General features: G+C 40.2%; 1 protein-coding gene across 3 annotated transcripts in view; it reads right to left on the bottom strand.

Annotated features, from left to right (window-relative positions):
- Nucleotides 1-14,493, bottom strand: part of LOC126251577 (ribonuclease 3) — a 271,056-nt gene that overhangs the window by 152,960 nt on the left and 103,603 nt on the right. For all 3 annotated transcript variants that reach the window (XM_049952103.1, XM_049952104.1, XM_049952105.1), the window contains 3 exons: nucleotides 14,302-14,445; nucleotides 13,975-14,078; nucleotides 10,364-10,469 (listed from right to left, as the gene is read on the bottom strand). In XM_049952103.1, coding sequence (XP_049808060.1) covers nucleotides 10,364-10,469; nucleotides 13,975-14,078; nucleotides 14,302-14,445 — 354 coding nt within the window. The remainder of the gene's footprint in view (nucleotides 1-10,363; nucleotides 10,470-13,974; nucleotides 14,079-14,301; nucleotides 14,446-14,493) is intronic.

Genomic DNA, 14,493 nt, shown 5'->3' with positions numbered 1-14,493 from the left:
CATTGTTTTTCATTGTTTGACATGACAGTACAAACAAAGATCTTAATTTTGACATTAGAAGGTATTTAACTGATGATATATCCTTCCCTGCACTTTGCTGCTTTTGTGGAAGCTCAAAACACAAGTCTGTATTGCCTGCACAGTGTACATACAGTACTTGGACGCACACATCCTGTACTTCACCTTTCCCAACAGCAAACACTGTGTGCTCCTCTGTCCCCCTCTCTCGACAGCTGTCAAATTATAGCCTGTGAGTAATATGGAATGGATGGCTGGTTACAACATTTATGGGGGTATGCACCTGACTGACACTCAAAACAAAATTCATGACCAGTCACTCAATTTCATTACATTTTCATTACTTTGATAATTACCTGTTCATTTTCATTACTTTCATGACCTGTAACATGTAGACAGTCTATTCCAGTCCTGTGGCGCACATCGATGTAGGGACCTCTGAATTGAGCAAGCTGAATGTCTGCCAGATAACCGTGCAGCTTCGATGGTAGGGCTATCTTTAATGTTCATCATTGTGACAGGGTTGTGAGAACAAGGGGAACTTGTAATAATAATAATAATAATAATAATAATAATAATAATAATAATAATAATAAATAATAAATAATCAGGAAACATCACTGCATTTTTTTTGTAACAAAACAGATGTGCTTCGATTCAGCACAAAAGTACGTATAACTAGAAAAATCTTTAAAGATAAGCTGTTTCAGAATAATACAAACAAAATGTTTACAACTTTTAATTTTTAAATGTCATATGAAAAATTATCTAGTTTTCTTTACAAAATTAAGTAATTTTTAAATGTACCATGGAAAATCATCTTGCTTGCTTTACAAAATAAAGTCATTAAATCTCACTTCGGTTTTCTTTGGAAAATTTATGACACTGCTTTTTCTGCTTCTCAACTGCTTTCTGTACTTGTTCTAAGTCTTTAATTTCCTTCACTTCTTCTTCGATAGCTTTTTAACACTCTCCAACCTTGCTTGGGCCACACTAATTCCCACCACATCCTTTTTTATTGATTGCTTCTTTTAAACATTTGTTTGCGTCATCCAGTAATCTGTCAACAGTCAATCCTCTCTCCTTTTATTCCTATTTCATTTTTTTTACTGCCTATTCACCGTGTTCATTATTTCCTTTTTATTTTTCAAACTTCCTCTTTGTATCTGCTAGCAACAATTTTTCTTTTTCATGTTTTTCTTGTTTCCTCCTATTTTCTTCAGCCACTCTCTTCTCATCTTCAGAGTATTGTCTGTATCAGACATGAACTGTGTGTGCCAAGTGAAGAAGTTCATGAGTGATAATTATAGAGTAAGACTTTCCCTCAAAGACATTCACCACAGGATCTCTTACAATCAAATGCGAATCCAAAGTTCTTTCACACATATTTGTAGTGACTTCATTCAAGATGTTCCCCTACAATGAGAATCCGCTTTCTACATCTGCAATGCCATGCAAAAGTGCTAGTGCAGCCCTCACAATTTTCTTAACAGAAGGGTAGTTCTTTCCTCCAGAAATATATGTTTTCTCAAAAAACTGACTCCAATAAAGATCCGCTGAACTGTTCTCACTATGAACATCTTTCTTGTGCACTTAGCTTCTTAAGGTATTCACTTTCTCCAGAGTCAAACACTACGTTTTTCAATGGCAAGTAAAACTTATCATAAAATGCTTCCAGAGTCAATGAAGAAGCATTAACACAAAATTGATTCATGAGTGTTCTATTGACATTTGTGAGCCTCATTATACATTACATGCATTAAATGATCTCTCTTGTGAAAGAAACCAGTGAAACTTGAATGTGTAACAGCACATGCACAAGGGAAAATTATTTATGGTTTGGTAGTGCTGTCTTTTAATGGTTTAACAATAGTCTTGCATTTCAAAAAGCTCATCAACTTCCTTTTGTGGTAACGTATGAACTGAAGAACATATTTTTCAACAGTTGACTTTTGTTCAAAAGTCTCTCTACAGCTGGTTATAGAGGGAACATATTTCAAAAGAAGAAGGTCTAGAAATTTCATATCTGACTATTTTTTCAAAACCTCCCAACAAGATGTTTAGCCTTCAAAAATTTACAGAGAAACAAGATCATGTCTGAAACATTTTCACCAAAGTGTTAGATCCTTTTTAAATGCAATAGGGATGATTTGTATGTTACACATTCCAGCGTCAGTCAATTGTTTTCTTCCTGATAGGATCACAGACTCATTCATAAGATGATCCACAGTTTTGTTACCACTGGTGCCATTACAAACTTGCATCAATGGTTTTGAAAGAGAAAGCTGGGCATTATCCAAGGACTGGCTTTATCAATGAAGAAAGTCTGTAGATTTCTTACAATCATTTGTTTGGACTCACAACTATATTTAACTACAGTCGAAGGTCTTTCTTTGAAGCTGCATTCACAGTTTCATCAAAGTTGAAGCATTACATACTAAACACCTTATCTTTGTCCTTGAAAGGGTGAACTCATTATGAACACTTCCAGGAAATATTGCCTCAATGGTTTCTTTGACATTTTCATATGCGGGCTGCAAATGGCCTTGCTGGAGTAGTGTCACTTGATCCTGTCAGATCAATGAAGTTCGGCACTGTTGGACTTGGATAGGTGACCATCTGGGTCTGTCAACCACTGTTGGCAAGTGGGGGTGTCAACTGAGGAATTACTTGGTTCAGAAGCAGTGGCTTCCATCACGAAAACTGACAATAGCAGGAAGGGCTGTGTGCTGACCACATGCCCCTCCATATCCGCATCCAGTGACGCCAACGGGCTGAGGATGACATAGTTGCCATTTGGTACCACTGGGACTTCAAGGCCTGTTAGGAGATTGTTTGTTCACAAGCTAGCTGAACAGCAAAGTTCCCTAAAGTCATTTTCTAATACCACATTAATGCTGACCTTGAAGCAGCTAGTCTAACAGAATAAAGAGAACTGATGGTGTAGCTCTGAGAGATGAAATTACTACATTACTGCTATGTCCAGGTTGGGCTGAAGACAAATGTGGTTGTGAAGAATTCAGTTTCACTTTACATTGTTCTCTGTGCTTCCAAGTATACGCACACTGCTCTACAGCACTAAAGCAACCAGTAATTTTTGCTGACTTCAAAAAAGCATACAATTCAATTGAGGGACAAACTTCATTCAGGGTTTTAAAGAAATTCAGAATTAATAGAAAAATGAGGGAAATCATACAACCCCCGACTGACGGCATATTGAAAGTTATGTTTTTTGAACAAATTTTCCACATCATCCTAGAGAAAATAATGACAACCTGGGGAAAAACTCTGAAGTTGGAAGCAATAAGTGGAAAACATCTTGGAAAGAGAGAAAACAAATTGGAAATCCAGACTTAAGCTTTTGACGATGACCTTGCCCTTATTTTTTTTTTTTTTTTTTTTTATTTTGAGGAGCAAATCTCCAAGGTCATGGAACATATTAGTACATGAAATCACACCATATTAGTAATAACAGATGAAATGTTTATGAACCCAAAGAAAGACAAGGCATAAGTTTATGTAAATGTAATCAATAATATAATATAGGAATCAGCTTAATTTATCAAGGAACTTGTCGACAGAATAGAACGAGCGACCCATGAGGAAACTCATCAGTTTCTATTTGAAAGCATGTGGATTACTGCTAAGATTTTTGAATTCTTGTCATAGCTTATTGAAAATGGATCAGCAGTATACTGCACACCTTTCTGCACAAGTGTTGGAAGTGCGATCCAAATGCAGATAGGATTTCCGCCTTGTATTACATGAGTGAAAGCTGCTAATTCTTGGGAATAAGCTGGTATCATTAACAAGAAACATGACATAAGCCAATGAAAATAAGCAAAGCAGACTACTTCTCGTGTTGAAAAACCACTTACTTCAGACACCAGTCGAATAGTAAAAATGGAAGCATAAAGTCTTTGAACAAGACGTTGAATGTGGGCTTTCCATGACAGTTTACTATCTATCTGAACACCTAGAAATTTGAATTGTTCAGTTTCACTAACCATATGTCTACTCTGTGAAATTAAAATGTTGGTTTTGTTCAACTATGTGTTAGAAACTCTAAAAACTGAGTCTTACTGTGATTCAGTGTTAGTTTTTTTTCTATAAGCCATGAACTTTTGTCATGAACTGCACTATTTGAAACAGAGCTCATGTTGCACACAACATCCTTTACTACCAAGCTAGTGTCATCAGCAAACATAAATAATTTGGAATTACCTGTAATACTAGAGGGCATATTGTTTATAAAAATAAGGAACAGGTGTGACCCCAGCACTGATCCCTGGGGCACCACCCATTTGACCGTGCCCTGCTCACACCCTATATCACAACCATTTTCAACACTGTAAATAATGACCTTTTGCTGTCTGGCAGAAACTGGAAGGATGCTGCAGATCTTGCAGCAAGTCACTGGAAAAATGGGTCCCAAAATTTTGTGTGAAAAGACTGACTGTATGGAACACAGACACCAAGAAGGGAAATACTTGGAGGTAAAACATGGGAAATTAAAAGGACAAATAAATTCAAATACTTAGGAGAATGGATCCAACCCAATAGAAAGGGCATGGTCGACTTCCTTCCCTAATCCGATGAGACCGATGACCTCGCTGTTCGGTCTCTTCCCCCAAAAAACCCGACCCAACCAACCCAATAGAGTAGATAAAGAGGCAGTCAAAGAAAGAGCCAGAAAATTACATCTAGCTTCCAAACTCAGACATAAGTGGCACAACAAACAAGCGATTTCCTACAAGGTCAAAATCAGGCACTATAATTCAGTTATAAAAATAGGACTCTGCACTTCAGAAGATCTTATTTTAACTAAAAATCAAAAAGTTGGAAGCACTACAAAGTTAGAAAAGGAAGATTCTCAGGAAAATTCTGGGCCAGAAGACTTGAATAGGATTTGAAAGAAAAGGAACAATGAGGAGCTCTAAATGTCATGGACACAATGCAGAAATGGCAGTTGAAGTTTTATGGAAACCTGGCAATAATGGGCAAAAAGCAGCTGACCAAAAAGATCTTCATCTACGTCATATCATTAAAGTCCACTTATAAGTGGGTAGAAGAGTTCAAAAGAGATGCACAAGAAACTGATATTACACTAGAGAAGTAGTCAATTACCTTTTACTTTGCCCTGAAATGAGGAATATTCTACCCACTATCCTCTTGCCCACAGTGGTATTCCACTGCCCACAGAACCTTCGCAATATTCTTGTCTGTCCCTTCTCCCAACCCCTTGCCTCACGGCTCATATTCCTGCAATAGACCTAGATGTGAGACCTATACCATACAGCCTTCCACCGCCACCTACTCCAGTCGTATCACAGGCATCTCATATTGCATCAAAGATGGATCTACCTGTGAAAGCAGCCATGTGATCTATAAACTAATCTGCAACCACTGCACTGCTTTCTATGTTGGCCTGACAACTAACAGTCTGTCTACATGAATGGCCACTGACAAACCGAACCACCCTGTTGCTGAACATGCTGCCCAACACAATGTGCTTCTGTTAAATGAATGATGCACAGCCTGTGCCATCTGGATCCTTCCCATCAACACCAGCTTTTTGTAATGTAAAGGTGGGAACTCTCCTTACAACACATCATTCGTTCGCACAACCCCCTGGCTTCAACCTTCACTAGTCCCAGACCTCCACCTATCTATCCCTTTCCCTGCTGCTCCAACTCCAGCACTATATGTGCCCTCATTTCGCCACTGCACTCGTTAGTCTTCTCCCCTTTTCTACTTCTCTCCTCTTTTCTCTCCCCTCTCCATTATCCCCCCTCCCCTCCCTCCCCATCCCCAGCAACACAGCACCCACTCTACATCTATAGCTACATAGAATACTCTGCCAGCCAGTGTATGGTGCATGGCGGAGGGTACACTGTGCCACTACTACTCATTTCCTTTCCTGTTCCACTTACAAACAGAGTGAGGGAAAAATGATTGCCTATATGCTTCCGTATGAGCCCTAATTTCTTGTATCATATCTCTGTGGTCCTTTTGCGCAACATACATTGACAGCAGTAGAATTGTTCACCAATCACCTTCAAATGCCGGTTCTCTATAATTTCTCAATAACGTTTCTTGAAAGTAACATCGCCTTCCCTCCAGGGATTCCCATTTGAGTTCCCGAAGAATTTCCATAACACTTATGTGTTGTTCGAACCTACTGGTAACAAATCTAGCAGTCTGCCTCTGAACTGCTTCGATGTCTTCCTTCAATCTGACCTGGTACAGATCCCAAACACTCGAGCAGTACTCAAGAAAAGGTTGCACCAGCATCCTATATGCAGTCTCCTTTACAGGTGAACTACTCTTTCTAAAATTCTCCCAATAAATCAGAGTCAACCAACTGCCTCCCCTACCACAGTTACCACGTGCTCATTCCACCTCATATCACTTTGACTGTGTCAAGAAGGAAACTAATAATACTGTATTCGCACATTACAGGTTTGATCTTCCTACCCATCTGCATTAACTTACATTTTTCCACATAGAGCTAGCTGTCATTCATCACACCAACTGGAAATTTTGTCTATCACCTTGTATCTTCCTTCAGTTATGCAACTTCGACACCTTACCATCCATCACAGTATCACCATCAAACAACTGCAGATTGCTGCTCATCCTGTTCGCCAAATCATTTATGTATATAGAGAACAGCAGCAGCCTACCACACTTCCCTGGGCACTCCTGACGATACCCTTGTCTCTGATGAATATTCACCATCGAGGACAACACACTGGGTTCTATTACACAGGCCAACGAAGGAAAAATTTTTTTGCTGAAAATACCTTCTTATTTTCAGAATGAGATTTTCACTCTGCAGCGGAGTGTGCGCTGATATGAAACTTCCTGGCAGATTAAAACTGTGTGCGTGAGTCGTGCTTGGGTAGCTCAGTTGGTAGAGCACTTGCCTGCGAAAGGCAAAGGTCCCGAGTTCGAGTCTCAGTCCGGCGCACAGTTTTAATCTGCCAGGAAGTTTCATATCAGTGCACACTCCGCTGCAGAGTGAAAATCTCATTCTGGAAACATCCCCCAAGCTGTGGCTAAGCCATGTCTCCGCAATATCCTTTCTTTTAGGAGTGCTAGTTTTTCAAGGTTCGCAGGAGAGCTTCTGTTAAGTTTGGAAGGTAGGAGACGAGATACTGGCAGAAGTAAAACTGTGAGGACGGGGCGTGAGTCGTGCTTGGGTAGCTCAGTTGGTAGAGCACTTGCCCGCGAAAGGCAAAGGTCCCGAGTTCGAGTCTCAGTCCGGCGCACAGTTTTAATCTGCCAGGAAGTTTCATATCAGTGCACACTCAGCTGCAGAGTGAAAATCTCATTCTGGAAACATCCCCCTAGTCTGTGGCTAAGCCATGTGTCTGCAATATCCTTTCTTTCAGGAGTGCTAGTTCTGCAAGGTTCGCAGGAGAGCTTCTGTTAAGTTTGGAAGGTAGGAGACGAGATACTGGCAGAAGTAAAACTGTGAGGACGGGGCGTGAGTCATGCTTGGGTAGGTCAGTTGGTAGAGCACTTGCCTGCGAAAGGCAAAGGTCCCGAGTTCGAGTCTCGGTCCGGCACACAGTTTTAATCTGCCAGGAAGTTTCACCTTCTTATTTTGTTTTTTAGGGTGGGAAATCCAAATATAATACTTAAAAAAACTGTATCGCCCACCATTTCTTTACATTTTACAGTTAAATTTATTAAATTTAAACAATTTAACAGCTTTTGTAGAGGGAGACCAAGAGATGAATACACTAAGCAGATTCAGAAGGATGTAGGTTGCAGTAGGTACTGGGAGATGAAGAAGCTTGCACAGGATAGAGTAGCATGGAGAGCTGCATCAAACCAGTCTCAGGACTGAAGACGACAACAACAACAACAACAACAACAACAACAACAATACAGTTAAAATAATTTTAAAAGGAGGTGTAATGAATATAGATGATATTGGTAGCACTGCTGAAAAACATTTTCTGGCAAAAAAATGTCGATTCTATTTTTGTGTTAACAGATGGTGTTTTGTTTACTGTCAACCTAACCTCATTTCCCGTACACGTGCTCAGTACAATGTCTAACCATGGTTGTAAAAACTCTGCTGACGGGTTTTGTTACATTTGTGGTGAATTAATGATTAAAAAACACCAATGAAACATTACAGACTTTGTGAAAAATGTTTATCTATCATACTTTGGATCTAAACTTGGTGATGAAGATAAATCTTGGGCACTGCATAAGGTATGTCATGTGTATGTTGAAGATCTGAGGAAATGGTCCCAAAAGGAGAAAAAAAAAGCCTTTAGATTTGCTGTTCCTACGATATGGGGAGAGCCATAATATCATTTTGACGATTGCTACTTTTGCAGTGTTGATATTACTGGTCAAAATTCGAAAAACAAGAAGGTAATAAGCCACACTAACCTTCTGTCTGCCATCCGACCTGTAGGTCATGCTGTAGATTTTCACCAGGACATTAAAGTGATGGAAAAATGCTACCAAGGCCGCCGGAACACCAACATGATGGGGGACTACTGTTGGTTGCTTCACCGAGAAGTTCAACAAGCAACTCATCATAGAAAAAGCTACACAAGAAGCTTCACAAAAAAAGAGAAAGAAAATACAAACCAATTCTAGCTGACAAGTGAAACCTCTATTAACGTATATCATTGTTTTAAGTAGCTTACTGTAAATACAAACCATGCTTATGTTGTAACAAAGCATTTCATTAATTTCCCCGTTTACCATATAGCATAGGATTTTTATACCATATAGTAAAAAGCATATTGCTCGAAAACTATGGGTGATACAAAAAAACTAAGGCTAGATTTGGATTCAGATCATAAGAATCTAAAGATGAGCTATCAAAGTAAAAAAAGTTTTTTTTTTTTAATTTTCACTGGATGTGTTATTTATGAAGTCTCGAAGCCACTCACATATCTGTGAACTTATTCCATATGCTCGTACCTTCATTAACAGCCTGCACTGCAGCACTGTGTCAAACACTTTCTAGAAATCTATAAATATGGAATATGCATGTTGCCCTTCACTCATAATTCACAGTAAAACATGTGAGAAAAGGGTAAGCTGAGTTTCAGACGAGCAATGCTTTCTAAAACCATGCTGATTCATGGACATAAGCTTCTCAGTCTCAAGAAAGTTTACTATATTCGAACTGAGAATATGTTCAAGGATTCTGTAGCAAGCAGAAGTTAAGGATATTGGTCTGTAATGTTGTGGGTATGTTATTTTACCCTTCTTATATATTGGAATAACCTGTGCTTTTTTCTGGTCACTTGGACTTTGTGCTGGGTAGGTAAGGAGCCAATGCTGGAGAGTACTCTGTAAAATTAAACTGGGATTCATCTGGACCCAGTGATTTATTTGCTTTCAAATCGTTCAATTGTTCTCTACACAAGGAATGCTTGTTATTATGTCATCCATATGGGAGTCTGTCCGATGGTCAAATGATGGTATGTTTGAATGATTCTCCAGTGTGAACGATTTCTTGAATGTTAATTTTAAAACTTTAGCTTTCGTTTTGCTGTCTTCAACTGCCACACCAGACTGCTCAACAAGGGACTGAATAGAAGCCTTACACCCACAGCTCCAGTACGCAGTCATGCCACAGCAGCTGGAGACAGTGGCAATGTGTGTGTGTGCTTTCTATTTCTGAAAAATGCCTTTTGACCAGAAGCTTAAATGTTTAGTATTCTTTTGATTGTGTCCGTCTGTGACTCAACGCCTCTTCTATGTGGTGAATAGCAGCCTATGCTTTCCATAATATTTTTGTTATTCCTTCCTAGACTTTCCATTGTTTAAAAATGTGTTACAATATCTCAAAACTGAGTGGGCTAAATCTGTGGGCAATAGATGGGCTGACACGCATCGCAGGCACTGGCCTGTCCACAGTGCTGGTAGTTTATGAAGCGGGCAGCTTTCATGCCCTACATTATCTACGAAATACAAGTAGAAGTAATAAAAGTGGAAGGTCAACAAAGACAAGTTAGTGTTATGAACGGTGTAAGGCAGGGTAGCAGTTTATCACAACTGATCGTGGAAAATATGGAAAGTAAAACTTATTTGGTTCAAATTCTGTTGAGATCTTTGTGCTCCTGGTAGTCTGCCAACAGATCTCTAGTTTTATGATGATTGTGATTTATATCTTGTTCAAAATCACAATCCCACTCTGAATTTTCCCACACTAACTCATTTACACACAACTATACCATACTGAAAACCATGTATTTTGTTCTCCCCCCTCCTGCTCTCTCTCTCTCTCCCTCCCACACACACACACACACACACACACACACACACACCATGTGCTGAATAACAACTGCGGAATACTTACAGACAAATGACCTTCATGGTGCTCAGGAAAGTATTTGTACAAATACTCTGAAGCAATTAACTGCAGGACAGTATCTCCAAGGAACTCAAGCCTCTGATTTGAACCCCTGTAGAATTTACACAAAGGAATATCACAGTCATACTACTGAAACGAATATAATTACGAGGCGTGGCTAGAAAAAAACCGGACTAGTACTGGTGAAACAATAAAACGAATGCAATAAGGCTGAAAGTCACGTGGCCTGTCACGTGACTCTCGCTCCGCCTACTGCTCGAGTTTCATCTGCCTCCTGCACTCAGTCTGCCCGTGGCGTCTGTTTTAAGTAGTTGACGTTTTGTCTGTGCGTCGGAAAATGTTGAGTGTACAGAAAGAACAGCGTGTTAACATCAAATTTTGTTTCAAATTAGGAAAATCTGCAAGTGAAACGTTTGTAATGTTACAACAAGTGTACGACGATGATTGTTTATCGCGAACACAAGTGTTTGAGTGGTTTAAATGATTTAAAGATGGCCGCGAAGACACCAGTGATGACACTCGCACTGGCAGACCATTGTCAGCAAAAACTGATGCAAACATTGAAAAAATCGGTAAACTTGTTCGACACTTTCCTTGTCAACTCCTGTTAACTCAGACACTGCTCTGATTGTTAAACGGCGATCTTGTCGAACAAGTTTACCGATTTTTTCAATGTTTGCATAAGTTTTTGCTGACAATGGTCTGCCAGTGCGAGTGTCATCACTGGTGTCTTCGCGGCCATCTTTAAATCGTTTAAACCACTCAAACACTTGTGTTCGCGATAAACAATCATCGCCGTACACTTGTTGTAACATTACAAACGTTTCACTTGCAGATTTTCCTAATTTGAAACAAAATTTGATGTTAACACGCTGTTCTTTCTGTACACTCAACATTTTCCGACGCACAGACAAAACGTCAACTACTTAAAACAGACGCCACGGGCAGACTGAGTGCAGGAGGCAGATGAAACTCGAGCAGTAGGCGGAGCGAGAGTCACGTGACAGGCCACGCGACTTTCAGCCTTATTGCATTCGTTTTATTGTTTCACCAGTACTAGTCTGGTTTTTTTCTAGCCACACCTCGTATACATTTTGAAAAATACATTCTTAAGATATTGCTGTTCATCTACTGAAGGAAAAGTGATGACTTACTGTTGTCACTAAACATGGAATAGAATAAAACTATGCAAGCCAAATACAGGGTGGAGACAATTTGTGTCAGGAAATTTTAATCCTGGATAGCTGATACCTGTAAGAACCAAAATTACTAATGTTGTGTAGGTCGACAATGCACCATTTTTAAACTAAGGAAACTTGGCGCCACGTGCTCCGATTGGCTGTGGGATTGCCCTGTTGCCATTCGTCAGTTGACTGGCAGTGCTATGGTTGTCAGTTCACACATACAAACATCCCTTGCCCCATCACTGCCCTAACATGATATGTGCACATCTCGAATAGGTCTTGCTGTACATCTCCACCTCACGTCAGAGGCATTAACACGTAAGCTTCGCTTTGGAGCGCACACACACACACACACACACACACACACACACACACACATATCACCTGCGATTTAGTCATACAGTAAGCATGGCAGCACAGTATTCGTTTTTGTTTATGGACTAGCCGACGGTAATGCACATGAAGCTCAATGGTTGTATGAGGAACAGTACCCAAAAGATGCCACCCACACCCGTGAACATTTACAGCAATTCACCAGCGACTTGGTGAAACAGGCTCATTAGTGGGATATCATGGTGATGGAGGAAGACCTCGAACACGACAGGATGCTGCATTTGAAGAGACTGTTCTCGATTGCTTCGAGGAAGCACCTATGACGAGTACTTGAGCAGTTGGACACGGTGTTGGGGTCACTTATCAATCAGTCTGGGAGGTTTTGAGGGGTGACGGCCAGCATCCATTTAGTTTCCACTCTGTCCAAGACCTAAATCCTGTGGTGGACTATGAACAGAGGCAAGCTTTTACTGGTGGTTTCTGCGACGTGTTGCACAACATTCCGACTTTCCCACCATTGTGTTGTCTAGCGACGAGTGCACCTTCCATCGGGATGGCCTTTACAACACTCGAAACATTCATTACTGGGCAAGGGCAAATTCTAACATCACGTATGTCCATGGACACCAGGAACCATTTTCGCTCAACATTTGGGCAGGCATTGTGGGTGACTATCTGATTGGGCCAGTCCATCTGCCTCCTCGACCTAGGAGGCAAATTACCTTCACTTTTTGCAAGTAACTCTACCCAGCCTGCTGGACGATGCTCTCCTGGACATACGGCTATGTATGTGGTTGCAGTATGATGGGGCGCCCGCACGTAACAGTTGTGCTGTGCGCGGATATTTAAATGAACTCTTCGACGGCCGGGCAATTGGCAGAAGTGCTCATAGGACATGGCCCCTGCTATCACCAGACCTCACGCCACCGGACTTTTTCCTGTGGTGACTCTTCAAGGTTCTAGTTCATCCACCTGGATGCGAACAACCTAGAAACAAAGACGAATTAATGGATCGCATTCACCATGCTGCCAGTGACATCAGGGCAATGCCAGGAATCTTTGAAAGAGTTCAGCAAAACACCATTCGACGTTACCAAGCTCGTGTCGCATCAGAGGGTCACCAGTCCGAGCGCATGCTTTAAGTAAACAATGTCCTAGCTACAAAAAAAGGACCTTTTCAGGGTCGACACAATTTGTAAAAGACTTTCTGTAAGTGAACTAGCAGCTGTTGATGGGCTTGTTCCCAGTATGTCTTATCCTGAAACTACAATGGATGTGTTGGGACAGCTGTGGATTGACCCCCAGGCTCCCAGAGTGGGAGGCTGGCGCACTACAACCAAGCATGTGGACCGCCTCAGACACATCGTGATTTCTGGCAGGTAAAGGATTTGTGGTCACGCATTGTCCAGAGCATCTGGCAACAGGGCAATCCTGTGGCCAATCAGAGCATGTGGCGCCAAGTTTCCATAGTTTAAAAATTGTGTGCTGTCAACCTGCACAACATTAGTAATTTTGGTTTATACTGACATCAGCTATCTAGTGTTAAGATTTCATGACAGTTTTTCTGCACCCTCTACACTGTTATTCCAAAATAGCATGAATATTTCAAAGCATGTTCATGCATTAAGTATATCACAGTGTAAAGGAAGATTTTAAGTTTTATAATGCATGGTAGTACGAAAATAAAGACCATAGTGATGGGCTTAACTAGACATTGTTTTCGGAAAAAGACTTTACTTCAACTACAGGAATCATGCAATATGACTGAAGCAATAAGAAAACTACAGATTATGTGGCAAAAATATCACAGGCAGCTCCATTATTAACCATAAAGAATAACAGGTAATGAGTTTGTCCATGGCTGGATCATTTAACATTCAAAGTGTATCACAAAAGTTGTGAGCTAAGTTTGTCTACCATTCACATGCTACCAATGTTTCAACCATTCTTTCATTTACAAATTTGTTCTTGCCTGCCCAACACCAACCAGAGCTATTACAAGAACAGGGAAGCATGTGCTCTCCACTGTTTTTATTTTATAGTTTACAATATATTCCTTACATGAGGAACAGTGCTTACAGTGTCAAGTTGGTGTAACCAATGCTTCGGTCTGTAAATGCTCGAGCCAAGAGCCTTATGTGTTTAAATTCAACTCCAATAGATTCTTCAAATTTTGTCAGTTTCTGGGGAAAAAAAAGTAGAACAATACTGAAAAATATTTACATTTGAGTAACATCTGAAAAATGTTTGAGGCATTAAAATTTTTATACAATTTGAATTATTGGAAACAAAGAAAATGAAAATTACACATGGCATACTTAAAAAAGTTACTCCATGCAAAAACTCATACATATCACAAATGATAAGTGACAAAGTAGTTCTCAAACACAATGTTTGTCAGCTCACTTGCAAAAGCTCAAAAGCTGGTATCCACTTTCTATCCCCCATTGGCTCTTGTTCTTGCAGAGGATGTGGAGGATAGTTCACCCATACATCTAACAAATCCAGATCTTCCTTAAATAATGTTTCTGAAAATACCTTGTCTGCCACCTAAAAATGAAGAAGAAACTGTTAAATTTTTAGGTAGATATTTTACTT

This window comes from Schistocerca nitens, chromosome 4 (genome assembly GCF_023898315.1).
Source record: "Schistocerca nitens isolate TAMUIC-IGC-003100 chromosome 4, iqSchNite1.1, whole genome shotgun sequence".
NCBI classification, from domain to species: Eukaryota; Metazoa; Arthropoda; class Insecta; order Orthoptera; family Acrididae; genus Schistocerca; species Schistocerca nitens.
The sequence above is the reverse complement of the archived record's forward strand: the minus strand, read 5'-3'. Positions and strand labels throughout refer to the sequence as shown.